We start from the raw sequence: 11,943 nt of genomic DNA, 5'->3' as shown, positions 1-11,943 counted from the left end.
TCTCCTTCTGTAGTGACAGCCGCGATGTTTACATGTAGCTTTACTAAAGTTCAGAGAACTGTTGTCATGCTTCATTCACTCTAATAAAGGTGTTTTAGACTCACTACCAAATACATTCATGCAGTTTTATAAAGACCGTCTACAGAAATCCCAAACAAGATTTTTGTTCTTAGGTATAACTTCGTCATACTAATCATCTGCATCTGTTTCTATGGCGCCTTGGTATTGATTTTATTGAAAAAGCAGTGGCCTATGACTGTAAAGCTAATGGATTTTTTCGTTAACTTTCGAAATAACTGATACCAATTTTGCGTGGCTGAAAATATTGTTACATGAATTCACTCCGCCCTTTGGAAGCAACAGAACAAAGAAGTTCTCTACGAATTGTTTCCTGCTGTTGTTTCTCACCGACATCTGTTCAACACCTTGAAAACTTCCTTATCTTACAACGTCGTATCAACCGTCGATACCAAAAAAACGTCCACTACCACTGTGGTGAGAAGACCGCCGTTAATGATTAAGCTTACAGGTGTGGGACAGGCAAGTGCGACCTGGGAACGATTATAAAACGTACGCGTTGTGTGGACAATACGTAGCGACAAACGCGGAACCAAACAAAAGAACTGAAACATCTTTGACTTCTGCCCTCACTTCTCACACCCACGTTGTGAAACAAACTTCTTGCGAAATTCAACAATGACTTTTTCTCCGGCAAAGCGGGCCGGGGTCACAAGGATCCCCGTGAATATCGTTTGCTTCGTCACCCCGGTCACGTAAAGCACTTGTTAAGTAAACGAACCGTGGCATTGACGCTCTGTGCGCTGTAAATTCTGTTTGAGGAACGGTGGTCGTAAAAGTACGAGTGGCCATTCAAAGAATGCTTAACAAGGAAATGTTTAATGAAAAGCGCACACGAAGGCCACTCATCCTAAAAATCAACGTTGCCGAGGGAATTCTTAACATGGATGAGTTTAACTGTTAAACGTTTAATCTCCGAATTTATAGTGAAGACAGATATGAAAATGCCAATATCTTTAATATTTTAAGTGCTGTAGCCAAGTTTTGTTAAATATCAAGGAATGTTGCGTTGTTCAATGGCAAACCACCCACCTAGCGCTTGTTTTAAGTTTAAAAAGCACAGGAATTCGTTAAAAACACTGTGTGTCGGTTTTTATGATACAGTCGTAATCTCATCACAATTTTAACGTGATTTTAACAACTGCTTTATCTCAAAAACAGCCATGAATGAACGCTTACCTTTATCCGATTCCTAAGGGCATCAACTCTCGTTAAACAGGGAAACTTCGTTGCTCGTTCCGTGCGACAATATTTGCTTCTGTGGCAACACCTGCCGCTCACCCGTAAGCTAACAACCTAATTAGTTTGCGCTGCAAAAGCAAATTTGACAAGAGACGCACGATTACAGTTTCCTCCCAAGTCGTTTCGACTGCCACCGGGTCATAAATTTACGCCCAATGCGGAATGCAGACGAGAAAACGCGAAATAAGTAATTCCACAGGTCGCACGGTCCGATTGTCGTCAAAACATGGGATAATAGGTTATCGATACCTCGGCAATAAACTGGCTCAATGATGCACAGTGCGACCGATGAAGCGTGACGATATCGTCTCGCGGCACGTGACGTTAAATGACTGGGAGGCGGAAATGGGGTCCATTGTAACTACATGGCCCCTTTCAACGGCGTTACAACAGCGTTTAATTTGACCATACACCGTCACGATGGCGTGGGCATAGCGTGTCACTTATGTCAAAACAAAGCGAGAGCAAATGACGAGGTCGCGAACGAGCAGCTGTAAAAAAATACCCCAAGAATATTTCGACGAATTTCGACATTCGGGTTAACGAAACATTTGGGGGCAAAACTAATTTTTTTTGTAATAATATTAAGTGTTCCATTGACGTCTGAACAGGACGTTAATATAAGGAAAGTTACAACAAGGTTTGTCCACTCGTATGTTGGAAATGACAACGCCTACAGGTTTTCAATACTTGTTCCCTACCACATGCTAAAAATCTGAAAGATCAGACAATCACCAAAACACAACTGAATTGCAACAATTTCCACCATACTTTATTTAGACTGTAAACAGTATCTCGCGTGACAAAACTGACCGCTTGTCAAATTCCTAACGTGGTCATCGGGCGATTTAAATTCCTGAAACTGCACTGAACTAAAGCCCAAGCGACTACACCGCTAATGCCAAATCTCGAAAGGAATTGAGTCGTTTTAGCAGCTCACGCGGCTTCTGCAAGCGTCGGCTTGTTTGCTTGTAGCGCGTTCGAGAATTGGGCATCGGCACGCGAAATCTTCACATCGCTTCTTAGTAGCGATAATCTCTCCACAATGGAGCCACCCAAAATATGCGCAGCTAAATTAAGATCGAATTAATTTCGTTTGTGCGCGGCTAGACATACATACAAACGAATTAGGTTTTCTGTTTGTTTCCAGTTTGCGGCGGCTTGAAAGTGTTATAATTAGATTCATTGGTGGCGCATCTGAAATGTACAGAAATACACTGCTTATATTAGTAGAATAACGCTTTTATGTGGTTGACAAAGATTTTAAACGAATTGAGTGCAAACAAACACTTTTATATGTTGGCTTGGCTGAACCATATACAATGCTATTCACAAAACACTTCACAATTAGATTCACTGACATCACAGCCAAGGCATTGCACCCAAGCAGGATTACCCACTTTTTCCCGACTGGTCGAAACGTGACAGCATCTTACAGGTTTGCCTATTTCTTAACAGTAATAGCTTTTTTATTCAGAACGAATAAGGTAAATCCCAACATTGGTATCATTCGCTGCTTTAGCAAATTTTAAAGACCATTGCCGAGCTTAGAATTGAGCCCTACACCGCCTCTAGCGGGAATATTATTTACAACATCAAAGCTGGGATTTTCCCTAACTCGTAACACGTGGAAATATAAGTTATCAATTCTGATAATTTTTGTAAAAAATTTGAGTAGTCTGACAGCGGTGTTTTCTGAAACGTCAAGAGCGAACAACTGAGAAAGGTGTTAATTAAATTACTATGACTTTTTGTAATATTATGTCAGCTACATAATTTACTTTTGTTTTTCATTATTTGCTTACAGCATTTATTAAAAGTTGGTTTAAAGCATTTGTCAATGTGTTGCATGACATATAACCCACATCATGTTATTTAGTAGTGGCAAAAATGTTTGTAATGAACTATGTTTATTTTTTAATTTCAGTTGGATCAACAAATATCCCAAGATGAGTGATTCGGGTGAGGATGCGGATGAACAAGTTCACGTTGAACGACCAAAACTTATTCGCGGACATTCAGATTTTGTCGATATTTCCTTCCATCCTCTGGATTTCTACACACTTGCAGCAGCCAACTTGAACGGATATGTTTCTGCGTAAGTGACACTGTTTCAACAATGTTTCAAATATATTTGTTACAACTTTTAATGTCTTTCTTATGTCAGTACCTTCGTCTCCATTTTGTAACATGATCTGTGTAGCATTTTTTAAAAAGAATTGACAAATATTATGACATATATTGGGTATTCATTTTACATGGGTCAATTTTGTAGATACAAATGTATGCCAGGAGAAGAATCTGAGCGTAAATTCAAGCTTCGGGCCTCATCCAAACCTTGCAGATGTTTGTCATTCTCAGCTAACGGCGATGGTAAAGTGCTTGTTCCTGTGTGCGTAAATCTGTTAAAAATATATTTTGTAGAAACCTTTTTCTAATAACCTCCAAGGTTTTATCAGTGCCCATTTACATGCTGTACATTAATGGTATAAGTCTTTATGGAAAAATAAAATAATTTGATTTAATTTGTCATCTACTGATGATCATGTTTCAATTCTGTACTTTTTGCAGATTTATTTGTGCTCACAAAAGACCGCACACTACAAACTATTAGCACTTGCACTGGAAAAATGACATCAAAATTCACTGAGATTCACAGGTGGTGATTAATGATTTGGTTATGGTTGTTGTCGTTCACATTTTTCAAATCAATCTGTTGTTGTTTGTAGTTCACCCCCATACTGTTTAGCTGTCATTGACAAGAACTTACTTGCTACTGGTGATGATGATGGAACACTAAAGGTAGAATTTTAACTCCTACACTGCAATTTTTTAACTTGACTTAAACGCTCATCCGCCATGAAAATGTTTGTGCCAAGTAGCTGCTTAGCTGACAAGACCAGCACCAGTTAACCAGCAAGTTGCGCTGATGAGACCTGTAGTAAACACACATAACTGGCCAAAATGTTTACACTGTGTTCAGCATAAAACCATTTTTTATGTTCGAGGTTTTGGTCGTTATTCAACCAACCTTTCTCAGGATATTGGATACAGTTACAGTTTTTTAGTTGTGGGATTTGAGGAAGGGAAACACAGCAGTTATGGAAGAAAGGAAGTTTGACGACTACATCAGTGACATCGCTGTTGATGACAGACATCGGTTGCTTTTTGCTGCCAGCGGAGATGGAACCATGGCAACGTTTAACGCAAGACAGAGAAAGTTTGTTGTGCGGTCTGAGGGTGAAGAATGCGACCTGCTCTGTTGCAAAGTTGTGAAGGTAGAATTTTTGGTGGTGATTAATTTCATATCACCTTCAACAACATATTTTCACACCCTTTATGGGTTCTAGGCTCACGAACATTTGGTTTTATTTCACATATATCTGTTTAATTTATGTTATGGTTTATGCAAAAAAATATTTATTGTTTTGTGGTTGACACTGCTAGGAGTATTTCTAAAAACTTTAATACTGGTCCCTTAACTTTGGCAGAAACTATCCCTGTGAGCATTGTCATTACTTCCAGTGACACCAATTTATTCCGACAATAAGTCAATAATTTGAAACTTTCAGAAGTTTATTTCAAAAAATTTTCAAAATTTATTCCGACGAAAACTTCAAAATTACTAAAAATGACATTTACCGCAAAGTAAATTACTAAGTTTAGCATTTTTAAATACTAGGAATATAAAAACACTACCAATCTTTAGTAATCATATTCACAACATACATGTATTTAGGACAACAAGAAAGTTATAGGTGGATTGGCTGACGGTCTCATGTTGCTCTTTAACTGGGATGAGTTTGCTGCACCATCGGATAAATTTCCAGGCCATACAGACTCTGTTGATCATATTGCAAAAGTTACTGATGACATTGTGTGCACGGCATCGAGTGATGGAAAAATTCGGTTTGTGCAAATGTTGCTGTATGTAGTAATCTAAATGCCATGGTACTTTTTGTTTATTTTATTGAAAAGGTATTTCCCATGGATTAACTTTACATTGGAGCTTTCCAAAGTTGATGTTATCCTTTTACTGGTAGCTGGTGTGTTTTTGAATATTTTGCAAAGAAAAGTTTTTGTGATGATAAAATACTTGATATATAACCGGACTCTTGCATTTAGAGCAGTCAACATATTGCCAAATCGGTTTCTTGGAGTTGTTGGAGATCACGATGGAATGCCGGTGGAGAAAGTAAAATGCACAACAGACGGAAGGTTTCTGGCAAGTTGTTCCCATGACAGCACAGTCAGGTGACAAACAAACTCAATATATTTTTAATTTTTCCTGACATTTCGGTGAAAGAGATAAAAAAATAGTGCTCTTATATATGGACTTATTTGTGTATGCAATTTAAAATAACTGAGAAAGAACAGAAATTTGTGAGGGACAAATAAGCTGTAAAATAAGTTGGGAAATGGCATTAATCCTGGTTATTTTTTTTCAGATTTTGGAGTGTGGAGCATCTCAAAGACACGGAAATAGACCCACAAAGCAAACCAGAAAAATTCAGAAAGAACGAAAAAATGTCGGAAAGTGGAGTTGGGCCTGGGAGACAAGATTTCTTCTCGGACTTGGGGAAAGATTTTGCTGTTCCTGCCGCAGATGTGGACAGTGACTCTAGCGAAGATGAGGACTTTGGTGACATGGATGATGAAGTTGAGGAGCTGGAAACAGAGTCAAGCGACGAAGAAGTCAAACCAGTAACTTGACCCCTTTGTTTGAGAAGCTGATGAGAAGAAAAAATACATTTGTAGCCATGGTAAATAAATGCCAATGGTTATTCTTAGACAGAAATTTGGCATGACTGCAAGTTTCTGACTAAGTACTGTTGGTGTAGAGTGTTTTCAAACTAAATAAACATCTTTTCACACACACAGACCAACTTCAAACAGATGCATTTGCAAAAAAACTAGTGTTTTTATAAAAATCCACTAGGATTTGATTTTCATTTATGTCAAGAATATTCAATGTTAGACTCCAAAAGCTAAACCAATATATTTAAATGAAACACGGTTGGACATATGAACTGTCTTTGAACTACACTGTCATTGTTGTCTACATAACATATCGTTGACTGAAAGAATATTACATTCCATGTCATTATCACACTGCACACAATTTAACAGTAAAATCGCAATGTGCAACAAATACAGAATGCAGGAACTAGTTCATTTTCAACATAAAACAGGCACCAAATGTTTGTGTGATAGAACCAAAATAACAATACAACATTGTGTGTATTCTAGAATTGGAACTTAATACCATAAAAAAAGATAACAAGATTAGGTCAAGGTAAATAGTGTGGCAGTACAGTACGTGAAAATGGCTAGTTGGTTTGTTGTTACTGGTAGGTGTGGAGTTCGAATGGCACAACAGATTTAACGAAAAATTTCGGAGGTATATTCACGAAGTGAGCAGCATAAAGTTTTGGACGTACCATTTTACCCGGTAGTTTGGCAAATCATATTAGGATTGGTGAAATATACTTAAACTGATACAGTTTAGGTAACAATGCTGGTCTAGTTGTAACCACAAAAGTTAATAAATTAGTGTTTTAAATATTATTAGGGCACGGATAGCAATGGGTTGCGCGAAACTGTGTTGTCCATACCCAAGGGGCCCACATCGCACCGAAACATAAGCAAATCACAGCACTAAAGCAAAACGATTGCATCTGAAAGTTCACCACTATAACTTCATCTGCAGTGTGCCGTTAAGTTTTGGCGTTGAGTCCTCTTCGGGATCTGCTTCCTCCTCATCGTCATATTGCATAAATGACATCTCGGCCATTTGGTCATCTCCCGTGGATGAAACGGGCGTGAAGGCTTTCGGTCGGAAGATCGAGCCAGAGAAATGAACCGGAACACCTTGATGAGTGAATGTTGGCCCGCGGAAACGCTTGATGCCAAAATACGCCAGTACTCCTGTAAGGAAATAGGGCAAAATGTGATAATGAGTAGAATTTAATTTAGGCAATGACATGTTGAATATATTCTGTTTGCAGCACAGAGCAGAGATTCTTAAACTTTTTGTTCTGGGTTCTCATTTTAAAAAAAGAATCTTTTTGAGACCCCTTGACCAATAAACAGTTTATTATAAATTTCAGTGGTATTTTTGTGTCATCATGACCCATTTAAGAAGCCCGGCCATAAAGAATTACTCATTTTTTTTATCAACTATTTAAATATAACAATCCCTGTATTTCAAGTCCAGTAAAAAGTATATTTACCGCATGCGGCGATTATAAGAAGGATCGCTATGACGATGCTTGCAACAGTTCCATGGACCTTCAGTGCAGGAGTTTCACTTGGATGTTTGTATGGAGGAAGTCCGCCATGATCGACTAAATTTTTTGTAGATATTTTTCAACTCTTTATTAAGTATTGCCTACATAACCGTCAGTTGAGGAATAATTACATGGTTAACAGTGTTTACAAATGATATTTCATGTAACAAAAAAACTTTGTTTATGTCTTTTTTACCAATTTGAGCACAGTCAAATGTTGAAAGAAAGTTACAAATCAAATGTCTATAGTCATACAAATTCATTTCTTTACAATGGTTCATAGCAGGGGTACACGTGGTAAAAGGGAACATGGCAATGTTTGGCATGTAATAGATAGTCTACATAAAATATGACACGCAAAGCTGTTTATATTTTGTTCGCTCCTGGTTTATAGACTTAACAGGTTGAATAGTTTGTAGAAAACAGCACTGATCAGAAACAAAATGTGTAGTTTCATACTTTTACTGTTGTTATTGGGACTGGTGGTGCTTGTGGTTATTTTTGGCGAACTTGTAATGGAAGAATCTTCATTAGGTATCTTGTCCCCTGCATTATTGAAAGTTATTTAAGCTTTTTGCCACTTAATTGAACTGTTTTATTTCAAAGCTGCAGACAGGGTGTGTACACGCACTGTTTCGACCTGTAAGGTCTCATCAGTGCAGCTGTTGAGTGGCACTGTGCTAGCTTTCACACTAGCAGGCACACTAGTCTCCACTTTGTGGTACCTTTCGGTCAACGTCGATCTGCAGTGCCACTCAACAGCTGCACTGATGAGACCTTACAGGTCGAAACAGTGCGGGTACACACCCTGTCTGCAGCTTTGCAATATTATGGCTTCTTTGCACATATGTTTTATTTCAGTTTTTAAAATCTACCTTCTTCAGGTTCTGATTCAGTTTCTTTCTTTTTCTCAGCGTAATGTTCAGCAACCTAACCAATATGAAACAATTAGTCGCTCTTGTAACATAGTTGCACAAAAAACAAGTCACAGGTTGAAAGACTCTGCATATCAAAGCTATGTTCTAGTTGAGTGTTACAAAGTAACCTAGGGGATGAAGTACCAAACATTTTGAGATCACCTACGGTTTTTCCAATTCGAACCATATCTGTAAATTACGGAAAGGTACTCGCGTACCACCCAGAATGCGGTCGTCTACCACTAGTGGTATGCGTACCACCGGTTGGGAAAACACTGGTTTTAAGTGACAATATTATATTTGCTAGGTCATGCTCAAATATACTTAAAACAGTTGTGAATTTTGATAATACAATTTATGGGGTTTGCACTGAAATGCTGTGAATGTTTGAAAAAAACTTATGAGATGCAAAAGTTCAAAAAACTAAATTTAAACTTAATAAAAACAGTAGAAATATTTATACCTTAATATTGGGGTTACTCCCAGTAAATCTCAATTTCATGCAGGGTTCTTGGTCATCGACAACCTTGAAGTCATGCTCATATACATTTTCACAGAAAAAAGACGCATTGCCAAAAATTTCTGTGAATGACCGGCATGGCTTGTCCTTTGGACAATGCATGGCTGCATGAAAAATATCCCCAAACAAATTAATATTGGTCAGTGATTATTTCAAATCAAATTATTTTGCGTGGATGTCATCCATGTAATCATCATGATTACAACACAAATAAACAACATGTACAGAAGGTAAAATGGCATGGGCACCGGTATACCCTAGTAGAGGTTGGATTATATGTGAAGGTGACTTCTTCACAGGACACACTATGCTATAGTAAATAGAAGCAGATCTAATTTAGTTAAACAATAAACAGTCCTAGTGTAGGATATAAGTACAAGAGATTCTTCCAGTATTTACTAAATAATATGTCAAATAATTTCAGTTTATCAAAAAAATAATCAGTTTTGATGGCAGTAATGGGGAAAATACATACCCTGGCAAAGAAAATCACACCCATTCTTATGTCAGCATAACAATAAAATATTATACCCTAACAAGAAAGAACAATGTCACTACTCCATTCAGAAATTGCCTATTGTGGTGTAACAAGACTTCTGACAATAGCAATACCTCTGGGTTTCTTGGTCCACTCAAAACCGTTGTTCCAGTGCATGACACAAGTTGATTCGTTTGCGCAAGCAGACCACCACGAGTCACATTGACTTTTGCACAGTGGCACATTCACTATTTTTTCATTTCGGTATGAACTTTTGACCTGGAATGTGTACATGAAGTGTATTTTAGATCGAAATTAGAAACATTCCAAATGTTTTGGTTGAATAATTACTGCTATGACTGTTGTAAGTTTTAAAAATTGTTCAGAACACAAACACTGTATACATACATACATATAATGTTTGCAATGTTTTCAGTGGTAGAAACACTTACGCTTTCCAACCAAGGCCCAAAGTTTGGGGAGCACTCGTAGAAACAATTATTATCCTGAAACCAGTTCAAGCAGTTGTCGGACATTTTTCCACAATGGCTCATATTGAAACTGTACAAGTGAGCATCTTCGTTGTTGGCATAGAAGGCTGTGTGATTGGTGCAGCATGAGTTGTTCTGCCAGGCATTGCACTGCAACCGAGCAAAGGTACAGTGAGGAAACGGTTTTGAAGTTACACCGGCATGTTGCACTTGTTTGCTAACAGTAAACTTTACTGGAGATGATCCTTCAACTCATGTGAATGTAAATATTGACTTTCTCTATCATGTAGTACTTTCTTTCTTAAGTATAGCATGAACCCCTTTGCTTGATGTGCCCCAGCAAATATTGACCCCTTTCCTGTGTATAATGTTTGCAGTCAAAGAGCAAGTCCACTTTCTTGCCTGGCATATAATGTAGGGGGAAGTTTTACAAATTAAAACTTCGAGTGTACATTAGTACAAGCTGTGTGGGATAGTAACAAATATTGTTGATGCCACCTACATGTTAAATATACCCCAGCAAACTGTAAAAACATTTGTTTTAATAGCTACCTTGTGCAATTCAATTTCTGGGCCGGGTTCACTCTTATGGTGTTTCCCATCCATGCAGGTGTTAAGTAGAGATGTCCTTTCGTGAACAGATCCATGAACGATCACAATGCATAGTGTTAAGAATAAAAATACAACAAACTTATTGACAACGGTCATGGTTGACTACAGTGTAAAATGCATGAAAATGATCTGTATGCTGCTTTGCTGCAAAATAAGGACAAACTCCATCAAAAATTTATTGAGACAGTAAGCGCTTGTTTTTTAAAAAGTTAATAAAGAAAAGAGCAATTGAATTATTTTATAATGTATAAGTTTCTAAATTTCACAACTGTCTCAGTGATTTTTGCAAAACAATAATGTATGAAAAATAAACACATGGGCTGCATCTTGGCAAGTCAGCCTAACAACAGCTCACAAACACCAAACCTACAGAACAACCGAACATTACAACATCGCTGCAGGCTTAACACTTAAGGTAGCTGTGATCAAGACTGGAAAAAATGTCGTGCGCGGATGATTAATCCTTTTGCGTAAATTTACCGATAATCCGGGCAATTTTAATGAGCTAATGCATTAACATACGAAAAACATTGCGATCGTCTGCGCAATTGACGATCGCCGAAACAGAATCATCCCCGCAAACAACAAACTTTCCAATCTGGGTTGTAATTAAGCTGCCATGTGTTAATGAGAAAAGCAACTCATGACTCAACAAACCTGTCCTGTCTTAAGACGCTCTTTGTACAACAGGAAACGTTACATGTTGTGATGTTCTGCACGATAACAACAACTAAGAATCAGGAACTTGGCCCTTTACCATAGCATCCACATAGCAACATTGCCACCACGTGCTTTATGCCTAAAGAGCTAAAGAGGCTGACTCAGACAAGGCTTGTTTATTTATAACGCTTGACATGAGTGGAAAATGGGGAAAAAGAGGATAGCCAGAATTCTATCTTCTACGTTTTCTACACAAGGTAGTTACAAGCACTGGTGTTTTGAAGAATGTTGTGGTTACTTTGCATATAATAAATGTGCCACAGCACCTTCTACCAACTTAATATGTTGTTTACGTAGAAAAAGTATTTTACCCTCTCAAGCAAAATATTTAGCAGTGCTACTCAGGTATTGCTTGTGAACCTATACTAATTAATTTAGAAAAGCGCCACTGTTCATGTGTTTGCTATAAGCATCCCTTGGGTACGACTGTGCGCTAATGCATTGCTCTCATGTAGCGGTCACACTCTTGTCAACGAGCCTTGCTAAAAGGTAAAGCAAAGCTCGTGAGTAATTTCAATACCATTGACGTCCCCAACCTTTGCGTAGACTCTATGGTGAGCTTGTGACAAAGAATCTTAATGTTAATAAAGTTAAC

At 37.9% G+C, this 11,943-nt stretch overlaps 2 protein-coding genes across 2 annotated transcripts; one reads left to right on the top strand and one right to left on the bottom strand.

The window, feature by feature from the left end:
- The first annotated feature begins 2,937 nt into the window (after positions 1–2,937).
- LOC145910789 (WD repeat-containing protein 55-like) lies at positions 2,938–6,273 on the top strand. Its single transcript, XM_082997992.1, has 9 exons — positions 2,938–3,046; positions 3,248–3,418; positions 3,596–3,693; positions 3,892–3,979; positions 4,050–4,122; positions 4,389–4,598; positions 5,060–5,229; positions 5,446–5,574; positions 5,769–6,273. Exons 2-9 carry the CDS (start codon positions 3,270–3,272, stop codon positions 6,031–6,033), a joined length of 1,182 nt encoding a protein of 393 aa, XP_082854118.1. The 5' UTR covers positions 2,938–3,046; positions 3,248–3,269; the 3' UTR covers positions 6,034–6,273.
- Positions 6,274–6,447: 174 nt separating this feature from the next.
- LOC145910790 (folate receptor gamma-like) lies at positions 6,448–10,768 on the bottom strand. Its single transcript, XM_082997994.1, has 8 exons — positions 10,569–10,768; positions 9,978–10,166; positions 9,660–9,804; positions 8,991–9,151; positions 8,486–8,540; positions 8,070–8,156; positions 7,554–7,667; positions 6,448–7,248 (listed from the first exon to the last, which is right to left on the bottom strand). Exons 1-8 carry the CDS (start codon positions 10,722–10,724, stop codon positions 7,013–7,015), a joined length of 1,143 nt encoding a protein of 380 aa, XP_082854120.1. The 5' UTR covers positions 10,725–10,768; the 3' UTR covers positions 6,448–7,012.
- Between the last annotated feature and the right edge of the window lie 1,175 nt (positions 10,769–11,943).

Source organism: Ascidia mentula, chromosome 8 (genome assembly GCF_947561715.1).
Source record: "Ascidia mentula chromosome 8, kaAscMent1.1, whole genome shotgun sequence".
Classification (NCBI taxonomy): domain Eukaryota; kingdom Metazoa; phylum Chordata; class Ascidiacea; order Phlebobranchia; family Ascidiidae; genus Ascidia; species Ascidia mentula.
This window is presented reverse-complemented; position numbering and strand designations above follow the sequence as displayed.

Coding starts and splice junctions, on each gene's coding strand:
- LOC145910789 (XM_082997992.1), top strand. CDS start 3,270: ATGAGTGATTCGGGTGAGGATGCGGATGAACAAGTTCACGTTGAACGA. Junction 3,694..3,891: donor ATTCTCAGCTAACGGCGATG/GTAAAGTGCTTG, acceptor TACTTTTTGCAG/ATTTATTTGTGCTCACAAAA. Junction 5,230..5,445: donor TCGAGTGATGGAAAAATTCG/GTTTGTGCAAAT, acceptor TCTTGCATTTAG/AGCAGTCAACATATTGCCAA.
- LOC145910790 (XM_082997994.1), bottom strand. CDS start 10,724: ATGACCGTTGTCAATAAGTTTGTTGTATTTTTATTCTTAACACTATGC. Junction 10,167..10,568: donor CAGAAATTGAATTGCACAAG/GTAGCTATTAAA, acceptor GCTCGGTTGCAG/TGCAATGCCTGGCAGAACAA. Junction 9,152..9,659: donor GTGGACCAAGAAACCCAGAG/GTATTGCTATTG, acceptor TTTTTCATGCAG/CCATGCATTGTCCAAAGGAC.